Source organism: Egretta garzetta, unplaced genomic scaffold, assembly GCF_000687185.1.
Source record: "Egretta garzetta isolate BGI_Z169 unplaced genomic scaffold, ASM68718v1 scaffold313, whole genome shotgun sequence".
Taxonomy (NCBI): domain Eukaryota; kingdom Metazoa; phylum Chordata; class Aves; order Pelecaniformes; family Ardeidae; genus Egretta; species Egretta garzetta.
In genome coordinates this window covers 2,720,303-2,732,746 of record NW_009259063.1, presented here as the reverse complement: position 1 = coordinate 2,732,746, position 12,444 = coordinate 2,720,303, and the positions used below count along the sequence as shown (strand labels likewise).

At 39.2% G+C, this 12,444-nt stretch overlaps 1 protein-coding gene across 1 annotated transcript in view; it reads right to left on the bottom strand.

The window, feature by feature from the left end:
• Window positions 1-4,298: 4,298 nt before the first annotated feature.
• The window catches only part of CMTM8 (CKLF like MARVEL transmembrane domain containing 8), a 9,913-nt gene continuing 1,767 nt past the window's right edge, over window positions 4,299-12,444 (bottom strand). Inside the window, exons 2-4 of the mRNA XM_009635159.2 lie at window positions 11,704-11,877; window positions 7,207-7,323; window positions 4,299-4,382 (exon numbers count right to left, since the gene is read on the bottom strand). Of these exons, the coding sequence (XP_009633454.1) occupies window positions 4,299-4,382; window positions 7,207-7,323; window positions 11,704-11,877 (375 nt within the window). The remainder of the gene's footprint in view (window positions 4,383-7,206; window positions 7,324-11,703; window positions 11,878-12,444) is intronic.

Here is a 12,444-nt window from a genome sequence, read left to right as displayed (position 1 = left end):
CAGCGGGGCGCCCGGCCGTCCCCCTCCGGCAGCTGCGTTACGTGAAAACGGAGGCCGAAGCGAGCGTTTGCGAGCAGGGAGAGGGACCCCTCGCTGTCGATTTTGTGGGGTGCCCGAGGGGGAGCTCCGCACCGAACCGGCCGCCGGTTTTACTCGAGCGGTGGAAGACCCCTCGGTGTGCCCAAAGTTTGCCAGCCATGTTCTTGGGAGGGGAGCAGCTCCGGTGCTTCGCAGGCGAGGTACAGCTGCGAGCAGCGCCTTCCCACACAACATTTATTCTCACAAAAAAAAAAAAAAAACCAACAACAACAAACCCAACCAAAAAACCCCCAAACCTTCGGATTCATGGTCTTGTAAAATATGAACACATTTGCACTAAATGGGCAGCGACAGGCAAAACCGTAATGACAGTCCAAATGCCTCAACCCCATCTTTTAAATTAAATCATGCAGAAATACTAACAAAACTCAGCAAAGGAAGCCATATATTTCCTCAAGTTTAAAAATAACTTGTTTTGCTTTCTGACAAGTGAGGTAACAGCGGGCCTCTGAGCTGGGCATATGCCACTTTTATACTCGTTAACAGTAGTAACCTCATCTTCTGCTTAGGACACATGTTCTGTTCGGATTTGGTATTTAATAGCTCCTTCAGCAACTAAAATCGTCCTAGGAAGGGAAGACAGGTAAGGTCAGATGATCTCCAACACAAATAAGGCGCCAGCGTAAGTAATTTACATGAGCAAGACAGGGTTTGCCAAGTGTAGGCAATGATCTGTAATAGACTTAAGTGGTACGTAAGTTTTGGACTTGCATTAAGCCAGCTAGTAGTTGCAATAAAAGATAGTACCTGTCCCACCAAATTTTATCTTGTTTCATTAGATACCAAAGCTACAACATTGCCAATCTACACAAGAGTAAAATACTAGCTGCTGAGAAAGAGCTTTTCTTTTTAACAGCTGCTTTCTTCCTTCCTTTTTTTCCTCTTTTTTCTTTTTACAGCTCAAGTTCAGAAGCGTGCACGTTTACAGGCTTCTTGCAAGCCCAGTGGAAGAAGGTTCTAGTAATTTCTGTACTTCCTATTAAGAAATACATTTTTCTTACCCGCCGATTCAGCTGCTTTAGCTCTTCTTTTATAAGTGTGTATATGACTGGGGCCCTGATGACCCGAGTTCAGCCCAGTGAAACAGAAATACCTTTAAATCAATACAAGTAGAATAACAGTCATATTTCCTGCTCAGAAATACTGGCATCTTCTGCAAGCCACTGGCACAAAGTCTAAAACACGGCCGAATTTCAAGTTTTTATTACAGTTCCCATGTTGTTTACTTCATCTTGTTAAGTGCATCATGTATGAGGATGGTAAGAGGTACCGATTTACAGTTCCCATGTTGTTTACTTCATCTTGTTATGTATCCTCATCATGTATGAGGATGGTAAGAGGTACCGACAACTCCTTAATAAGTGAAATTTGATGGTCAGCAGTTGACATTAAGTATCCTTATGTATGTGGGTGACTTAAGATTTTTGAGAAAGCCTGTCTGAAACAAGTTAGTTATAATGTCAAATACCTTCATTTTGCAAGCTGATTAGCATTGTCTTTCCTTCTAAGTATCTGTATTAAGAATCTCACTAATGATTTCATCACTTACCAGTTGTTCCTTTAAATAAGGTTTCTTTCAATCTTATGAACACCGAGCAATGCCTACAGCCACAATTCTAATTTTAATTGTCACACGATAAACCACAGCTAGCTTATCTTCTTTATTGGTATTAGAATACACAAAGGCGTAAGTCATAGTTTGCAAATCAGTATTTAAGGCTAATGCACTGGAAGAAACAGATAACCTTTTGGGTTCTCAAGCCTTTCTTCAGGCCTGAAATAGGAGGACCAAACTTCCAAAGTAATTCTCAGCTTGTACCGATTCCTCCAATTTTAACTTGATATTCAGAGCACTTGAAAAACAGACAGTTGGTACCTGGGAAACAGCTGAGAAATGAGACAGATGAGAAAGAGCACAGGAAGTAAGATAATTATCTTTCTAAAAGGAAAGAGCAAAGTGGGTAAGTTATGGATTATGGGGGGGAAAAAAAAAAAGCAAGGCCAAGCATAAAGCAAATTTCTGCCTAATATGTTTTTTTTAAAGTTCAGAATTAAGGATTCAACTCACAGATTTGCCTTTGGAAGACATTCCACACATCCTCCCTTGAGGATCAGCACTGAAGATTCGGAGAGGTGGTAGATATATTTTGCCAGAATCATTCCTTACCTGGTAATAGTGTGGGTTTGTCCTTCATTCATGGGTTTATTCTGACACGTAACACACAGTTTCCATGACAGTTTTTGATAAACGGGATGAAACATATTACTGCCTCTTAGCTCTGCTCTCTGGCTACCTCTATCCACAAATGTCGTCTGGGTTATGACTTTAGACCAGACCATCACAGTTACCACAAAATCATGAAACATTTGTGTGAACAGAGTCACATTTATAGTCCCTTTAATATAGGTACATCAAGTATCATTTAAGAAAGAATTCCTATTACTATGAAAACATTTTTACTGATGAGAAATCACTGATGAGATTTTAATTCTGGCTATATTTCTAGTCACGTTTTATCAGCTGACATTTGGATCATTTTTATGCCTTTGATTTTTTTCCAGCAATGGAAAAGAGCATATGGGATTTTAATGACACATTTTATCTGTGTAGATAAAATGCATAGTTGGTAGCCCTTCTTCCTTCTCACAACTGGATAATTTTAGTAAGCAGCAGACAGCCTGACCTTTGTTGTACAGGCCAGATGCAATCTGCAGACAAATATGGGTTTTAAAATAATATCTTGGCTTCCCTTACACTGGAATCCTGTGACTCCAACAGATAATAAAGAACAAAACAATGTGATTGAGAACAGAACTAGCTGGCTGCTGATAAATCTTCTTTGCTGCAGGGCATGCATGTAAGTAAGCAAACACCCGTTTAGTTACAGGGAGAAATAAGGGGGTTTAAGCAGTAAGTTTTCTCTACTACCATATATAATCCTCCAAGTTTTTGAAGATTGGAAGAGAGTTCAAATCTTCTTAATCCAGTAATAAAAGATTTACCAGTAGTTTTAAATGAGAAAAACTTTAAATAATACCAGAAAATAATCATGACCTTACACTCCACGTAATTCCTGGAAAAAATTCCTTAGATAATTTGTATTTGAAAGTCATTTTCAAAGGTGTCTGTTCTGAAAGTCATAATCTTCTGTCATACTTATGCTTGACTCAAAGATATTTAAATCTGAGCGTCAAATTAAAAACTTCATTTGTTAAACTAACAATTCACAGATGATGCCAGTAGACAGTAGAGGAGGGAGGAAATTCTTTTTTTTAGCACTGGCATCTTGACAATTCTTCTACAGATTTAATCTTTATGGATTTAATCTTCATATCATTTAATAGGATTTAGACGCCCAGATTTTAATTAGGACAGATTAATGGCCTACTCTGAGAACAGAGAAAAACAGAGTCCCCTGAGAAACAAAATGTAATACCTTTAGTAGGTGTTTTGTGATATCCTCAGTAGGTTAAACACTGAGCACTAAGGGACTGTTGTCTAGACTTATGCCTTGGAGCCTGCTGGATTTGAGAAACCTGTTAAGATAACGTGTTTCAGGTGCAACATTCCTTCAGCGAGCTTCAGACCTACAGTAACAGGTTCCAAAAGCACTCTCATGATTGCAAGAGGTTGTTAGGATATGCAAACTGACAGGATCATCAGAATACTTAGTAGTATATATTTTACTATTTTGAAAAATGAATTTAAAAAGCAACCTTCTACTCGCAGTTTACAAAACAGGCACAGTTGGGTCATTTATTTATTTATTTTTTAAGTTTTGGGTGGTTTTTTTCTGCACAATGTCACTTTTTATACATAATAACAAGACAGTAGTTTTGGTTTATAGCATTCAGTATCAAAAGTATACCTGTAACATAAAAAAAAAGTTACATTTACAAAATTCACACATTGTCTGAGTAAGATTTATTAAAGCTTTAGTAATAACATCTATACAATGTCTAGAAAAATACCATGTTAATTTTAAAAGAAGTGGTATGAAATTTTATTATACAGTACAAAGTCGGTGTTAGATGTCTCTAAAGATAGTATTGTAATATAAATAATCATTTCCATTTCAGCTTAAAATATAGTGTCAATTCTAACAGAAATGTTCAAAAAGACCTCATCCCTCTTCCAAGCTTTTAAGAGTAGAACCCTCAAGATATTTTATGCTACAGAATTCATTTTAACAAAATATTTACTGCAAAGTTCGTGATCTCCAAGATATAAAGCTAAAATACGTATTTCCAGCATAGCAGGAGGTAACCACAAAGGCAAAGAACTGTAGAGAAAGGGGAAAAAAAAGAATTAGGAAAAAAAATATATTTGACAGCACTGTAATTTCTATGAAAAAAAAACAACAAACAAAAAAAACCCCCAAACCCACCAGCTATGGCATCTGGAAAAAGGAGAAACAGCATGCTGACTAAAATGGCACTCTGTCACCTCCTTGTACTTGTGTGGCCGTCACAGTCAGCACCACGTAAATAAGCTTATATTATGCATAGAAATATGGGCCTAGAAGCAGATGAAACGTGGCATATCTCAACTCGTATCTCCACATCATGCTGCCTCAGTATGGATCTTATAGATTGGACTCCCACCAATCCTATTGGTTGTAACGTCAGTTGCTGGTAAAGACTGAGGGATGGTCCGTGGGACAGCATGAGCTCAAGCTAACGCTCCTGCACTGCTGCTATCTTCCAGGAATTGCCTACAGCCCACCTGTACCGCAGCATGGCACGCTGTGCGTGGACATAACTCGTTCACAGAGAAAACCTGGATTCAAATCCAGGCCCAGACATGCTCTCAAACAGCAGTACCGATTAGGTTACCAGAGGTTCTCTGCTGATGAATAAAGGTATTCCTCAGTGCAAATAACAGTGACAGCAACCACGCCAAGACACCGCTACTTTGTCAGAAACGGATTACAGAATAAGCCTTCTGTGGCGGGCTGGGTTTATTTTACGTTTAAAGATTAAAACTACACAGTAGCAGTGCTGTTGCTTCTGCAGTCCTTGCAGCATATGCACACAGAAACCAAAGAACAGCTGTGAACTATTTCAGTTGTACCGATAAAGTCCAATTCAGTGCCAGTGGTTAAGTTCCTGTTAATCACTGCATGTTGTTCAAAATAGACAATGTGCAAAATGGTCTTATGATAAGACCAGAATGTTTTGTGCTGGCAACTGAACCAAATAAAGCTGACACTGCAAATAGGATTAACACTACTTTTCTTGGAGGTGAGCAGTGATAGACAAGAGGGAACAAATGCAAGTTACAAGAGGGGAAATTTCAATTAGGTATTAGGGGGAGGGGAAAAAAAAAAAATCACAATGAAAGTAATCAAACATGGCAACAGAGGCCCAGAGGCATTATAGAATAGCCATGCTTGGAAATACTCAAAACTCAAGTGGACATGGACATGGCCCTGGTAGCCTGATATGAGTTAGCCCTGCTTTCAGGGGAGAGAGGGTTGGACCAGATGACCTCTAGAGGTCCCTTCCAGCCTAAAAATGTTTGATGGTTCTACCAATGTTTCTCGCTTATATACCATCATTGGCCTGGTTAGGCACTTCAGCTTTGAAAGCAGGGCACTACTAAGCATGCATACAGGCAGTAAACATAAGCCCTCCAACAGAGGGCTCTTGGTGAGCCTTATCTAATGTAATTTAATGTAATTAATTAACTGTAGATGATGATGTGAAATATTATTACAATAGAAAATTGTAGCATTCTTCTTTTCCAATAATTTCGTTTCTTATGAAATAAAAGCTCCATCTAAAACCTTTCTAACAGAGAACAACTATTGGGGATAGATGATTTGCTATTTCTCACAAACATCCACCCATGAAACCCTTAATGGGTTCAGAAAGCAATAATCTACATTTAATAGTTTATTTAGACAGTGCATTAGATAAACACTATTAGGAGGTATTAGAAGAGATTCCAAACATCCCACAAGACACTGAGCATTCATGCATTTTGTGTAAAACGTGAATCAGCGTGGAAACTTACCTAGAGGCAAACAAGTTCCTGTCAACAGCAGTGGCTGAGTAACAGATCAATAGTTACGAACTGCCAAGGGGAGAAGACCCTGAACACCACTGAAGTGACAGGGACGTAGTTATCCAACTCCCAAGGCAAAAACAGAGCAGGTGTTCAAGTCTCTGTGTTCATGGCCATATACAATAAGCTTCAGGCAGAAGACAGGATTTGTGAATAGTCCAGAGAGGACAACTGCAGAAGCATGAAGAGTCAGCAAAGCAGCTGTAATATGGAATTACTCTATACAATTGAATTTGACTGCTGTTGCCACAACACGCAAGAAGTTCTTTTACAACCCCCTCAACTTAGCTAGAGAATACGTTCACCTACTCAGAAAGTGACAGGGCTCTTAAAAAAAAAAAAATTTAAAAAAAAAAAAAAAGTTTTTCACCCACATTGACTGATTGCTTTCGATTTCCAAGTCTAACTAGTAAGACAGTAACATCAGACTAATTAATGATTTGCATCCACTTTAAACCACTGGGAACTTACATGATTTTTCAGGTATTGCCCACCCAACTTGGAAGCAAGATTATCAAAAGTTGAGGCTGTAGCAGGAAGATCACTGCAGAAACAGCAATAGCACTTCAGGACCTTCCCAAAGGTGCTGTGTATGTAGCTCAGCCCACAAAAAGCTAAATGCACCTTATCCACACGTGTGCAAAGTTAGCTGAATTAGTTTAAACTGAAGTTGTCCAAGTGCATTGAGATGACTTGGTGCTCACCCAATCTGTTTTGTCTACTTCGATGTGCAGGCTATAACCTCTGCCAGAGAGCTAGTAATAAATGGGGGCAGGAGAGGGGAAAAGCAGTATGATCTTAAAAACATTACAGCCTTTTCTGATGTGGCTGTCAGCTCAAGATGGAATTTCTAGCCACCTCCAAAAACTACAAACTAAATTCCAGCTACCTACGGGTTTTGTGTGTAAGCTTCTATATCAGTCTGCAGCTTTTCAAAATCCAGAACACATGCATTTCAACCCGCACCTCCAGCGAGCCTCCTTTTGATATAACTTTATTGGACATAGAACTGATTTAAACAAAAAAAAAGAACTCACTGAAGAAGCTGCCCAGCTGTTGTAATTGTGACTGTCCAGTTCTTTGGTAACTGAAGATGCATCTACAATGGCAGCAATGAGGTACAAAATGAAGGCACTTCCATTAAAACACAGACCCTGTTGAAAAACCAAACAACGTTAAGTAATCAATATGTGCATGCATTTGTTATCATTTTCTATTCCAACATTACAAAACTCTGAAATATAACGTACACATCACATGCAATGTACACAAGAAATGTGATTCTTAATTATTTTTACCTTCTTTCAAGTTTCTATCTGTAGGATTAAAATGTAACTGCTTATTCTGAAGATCGATAAACTTTAAAGCACATTTTGGACAAACTGTTCTCTCCATCACACTAAAACCAGAAGAGTCTTAAAGCTGGTGTGTGGTGATTTTCCAAAAGTGAAAATAAGGACAAAGTCTGGTTATCATGATCTAAGTGTTAGGCAGTAAGAACATGACGCTACATAAAAAAAAAAAAAAAAAAAAAAAAGCAACAAAACAAAACTGCAACTCGATTACATTTCTAATCTACACAAAGATACACTGTAGGTATCAGTAACTCGTGGCAGATTAAGAATATTTGTAAAGCTTCCAAAACTTTGTTTCCTCCACTTCTGAAGGAGATAAAGAGGGTGTAATTTTTTCAGTCGTATTCTTCCACCTTTCAGTACCTTTCCCTTCTGCTTGTTTTTGAGAGGAGAAAAAAAACAGATAAAACTAAGGAGGAGAACAGTTGAAATGTACTACATGGCAGATCAAGACTCATCCATGGCAGATGTTGCATTTTCTCTTCCAAGGAGCAGAGTTAATGTCTCAGGGTACCTATGCTCACTGAAAGAAAGAAGCAAAGCAGGTAACGTCGATCTCACATAACACTACAGAGAACAAACAAGAACAGTTTATTCAGGTTTTGCATGTGAGAGAGAACAGGAAAGGGAGGGAGAATGGAAGCCTAAGAAGATTAAAAGCAGATAAAAAGGTATGAGGGTTGGTTTTTTTTTTAAAGTACATAATTTTATTACCTTGTCCTTTACTTACTCACTACTTGGTCATAGCTGTGAGAAGTTAATTCTTATTTAAAATAATTTTAAAAAATCCCCCCAAACTCCACCCTGCTACTTGTCTAAGACATATGAATGTGGCCATGAAATAAAATTTCAGTTCACTGGTGCCAGTTTTAAGTGGAATACCCATGACATGCTTTGCACCTAGTTAAAATTGCAGGAATTAGTAACTCAGTTTAGGCCAGGTCCTAATGTTGTACATGATCTGCTCCCTTCAGCTTCTGGCACCATGTTTGCACTCCAGAGCGTTGCACAAATATCATAACCCTTAACTCTGTTGCCCCAGTTGTCTCTAAATGTTGCCATACTGGTGCAGCTCCAACTTACTAATTTCCATGGTGTGACCCAGTGGCTGCTAGGAATATATGCCAATTATTCACTGTTGAATTCAGTAGTCACCAACTCTGGCAGAATCTAAAAAAATAGCTGCAGCCCAAAAAGAGAAGTTCAGAAGGCAGCAACAACAGCTGTATCCACATCAGCAATTCCCTCGGCGCACCAAAGCATGGATCAACAGCTTAGAGTGGCTGGTATGGAAGCTCCTCACATCCATCTCCAGGAGATTTGGTTCTGGTAGAGTTTACTTCAGACTCGGTGGAGTCCAGCCCACTGCTACATGCTCCTGTGACACTCAGGGTTCAAAACTTTCTGAAGGAAGGCCATTCCCCAAAACATGTGCTTTCTCAACCGCAGGCCTCTCCAGAGAGCAGCATGCTATGCTGTCATCTGTCAACGTTCTGTCTTCAGGTCACCACTGCCTATAGGAGGCTTCCCATGCAAAAAGCCTTCTTACATTTTTCAGAGTAGGCTGAAGGGTGTACACGTCCTCCTGTGGTTCTTAAGTCCTTGCAACTTCAGGGCATTTGGAAAAGTGCCACTTACCCACCTTTCCGCAGGAAACTGTGGGTAGTGCCTCAGCACTCGGAGAGAGCCAAGGCCTGGCACTTGAGGTTTAATTAATACACTTATAAATGAGTGGGGTTTATCTCACCTATATCAGTTATCTAATAAAAGATATTATCTCTATTCGCAGATCTCACGTCTCTTGTTTTATCTGGGCATTACAGTAATAAAATATCAAACTGTCAATTTTAGGGTAAGATGCCAACAATTGGCGGGTTCAGGTGAACATCTGTAAAGCACCGATTTTCAAACTCCAATTTTGATTGCCTAGAGTGTGTGTTGTTGTTATTTTTAGATTTCTTGTTCCAGAAAGACCCAATTACCCTGGAAAGCTACAAATCCCTGCAATATCTGGTCATGTAGAAAAGAAAAAAGCACAGAATTTTTGAGAAGTGCTGCTCTGGGAAATAACACTGTTGGGGAAGATGGAATGCAATGCAAGCTGATTGGGCCTTTACTGCCAATATATTACTCAAACCAAATGGTTCATGCTAAATTACCATCTGCTTCTTAAATTCAAATTTACCAGATTTTAAAAGCTTCCATTGATTGTTTTAGCAAAGAACTTGCACTATTAAGGAGAGTTAGTTTTGAAGCACGTCCTTTGGGTTAATTTGCAGTAAAAGTAACTGCATCTTAAGCAATTTGGTAACGTGCTTAACCTGCAAAAAGTTGATTTATGACAGAGAAGTCCAGATGTAATTTTGGATACTGCATACAATAGGCACAGTTTGAGCTAACTGTCGCCTAAGGAGGCAGAGCAATAACTAGCAGAGACTGAAATTCAGGATACTTCAGAGAACAGGGGGAAAGTGGGTGTAAACTCATTCACTCAAAAAGGTGTGTGTTGCACTCTCTTGAATTAACATCAACAACATCTCTCTGAAAGAGACCCAACATTCCTCTTGGCCAGCCAGAAGTGGCAGAGGTCCAATTCAAAGGCTGTTCCCAACAGCTCTTTTAATACCTCAGGGCAAAACAACTGGGAAGGCAAGCATCTTTTATTTATTTGGCATTTATTTTCTCTTCATAATACCCTTTACTGTAAAAGGAGACTACCTTTTTGACCTATATTTACGTGATCTTATCTACAACACCTTTGGAACTCAGAGCAAGAAATACACTTGATATGAAGTAGAAACAAATCAAATACTCCAGCTTGTCTACCACACAGATCAGGGGCAACTCATTTATGTGCAGGTGTTGTTTGATAATAGTGTTAAACTGATGAGAGGGGTAGCGGCTAAAGCTGTATCCAAATGGATACAAGGATGCTTTCCCTTTGAATGTACTTTACTTACATCTAATGCAATGGGGACAAAAACCCCACACCTTTAAGTGTACCCAGACACATTACTGCTGTAATTGAAATAATCCTACATTTCTATAGCAGTGTTATAGCCTTAATGGTAATTGCTGGTCATGAAGCTTGAAAACAGAGAAGCTATCTGAACATAACCCTGGTTGTTCTTATTAGTAATTGCTATAGCTGGCTATTTATTACAGCAGCAATGGGAAGATGAAAAGGAAAGAGTATTCAATTTTAGTCACGTACAAAATATAGCTGATAACAAGCTGTTTGCAACACATAAGTCAAATATATTTTATCATAAAATTAACAGAATTCTAGCCAATAATCTTTAGCTAGTAAAAAAAAAAAAAAAAAAAGAACAGTATCTCACTGTATCAGACAAATGCAAAGCTAAAATGTATAATTCTTGGATGGCTCACAAATAGCTAGTTGGCTGAGAGGACAATGACTTTTAGGATCTATTACCCTGAACACCAGTCTGTTATGAAAATCACATAAAAATAAACTGTTGAGAGGTACAGCTAGCCAGGTTTGTTCAAACCACAAAAACTGGATCTGAATTTTAAGTGCAATTTTAAGTGAAATTTTTCAGTAATTACATTAGCTGTTTATCTGATTTGCATTAAGTCTTGAGCTGAAAGCAAAGGATTACATGGCATGTATTTACATATATATATCACTGATTTTCAGCACCACTTTCAGAGTAGACCATATATGGGTTGTCAGACTGTTGCTACCTCTGAACCACCTTTGCTTTTACTTTAGCAGAGGAAGACTCATGTTTAAAGAGCCAGGGTCCCACTTCCAATTCATGACGTTGATTCAAGTAGGGATTTCTACTGTTTAAGCCATATGGCCGGGTCTCTCAGCTCAGAGGCAGCAACAGACTCATTCTTCATGGGATGTAATCACCACAGGGAGAAAAAGAGGCCACTGTGCATAAGTATCAGTCACACGCACATTATTAAAAATCAAGTCACTATATCAACCGCTGAATAAAACAGTGAAACATCATAGGAAAAGTGTTTTAAAAGTGTCTGGGTAGTATGAAGGTTAAACACTGCAGGTATGCAGCCAGACAGTAATTAGGGAAAAAAATCTGCAAAAAGCACAAGTACAGTTGGCTAACTACACCTGTGGAATGCATCAATATTTTAGTCTCTTCATAACCCAGCAAACCTGAAACAACAAAGAACGAGTGTATTTACCACCGTGGTCCATGGCACCTGGGGAATCCTGGTGTAGGTCATTGTCATGTAGATGATCAGAAAGAAGACGGTGAGAACCCAGTAAAACACAGCTACAAACATCACCCAGCCAAAGGCTGGATATAGAAAGTATTCTGTTCCAGCAATCAGGGTCCACACCAGCAGCCCCAATACCTGCAAAAGTTATGAAGAAGAAAGAAAACTGTTACATAGTCTTGGAACTCATAGACTTGTTCTAGGTCAAGGAAGGACACCACTGGCATTCACATAACCATTTGATGAGCTGAGTTGGGATGCTACACTAACAAAATACTAATTAACAAAAAAGAACAAAAAAACCTGTTTTTTCCGCGGCAGCTATCACAACAGGAAAGGCAGAATGAGGTGTCTTGGTGTGTCCCTGCTCCTGCAGGGGGGTTGGACTAGATGACCTCTAGGGGTCCCTTCCAACCCAAAACATTCTATGATTCAGCTCACCTTTAACTATTATGGAGCCATACTTGCAGTGTTTTTACAGCTAGCTCTCAAAAGGATTGCTTATTATAGCCTACTAGCTTATGTGCACGAAAGTCCCATGCAATGCTACAGGCTGGGAAAGCTGCCCAGTGGAAAAGAACCTGGAGGTGCTGGTTGAAAGATTGCTAAACATGAGCCAGCAGTGTGCCCAGGTGGCCAAGAGGGCCAACAGCATCCTGGCTTCTATCAGCAACAGTGTGGCCAGCAGGAGCAGGGAAGTGATTG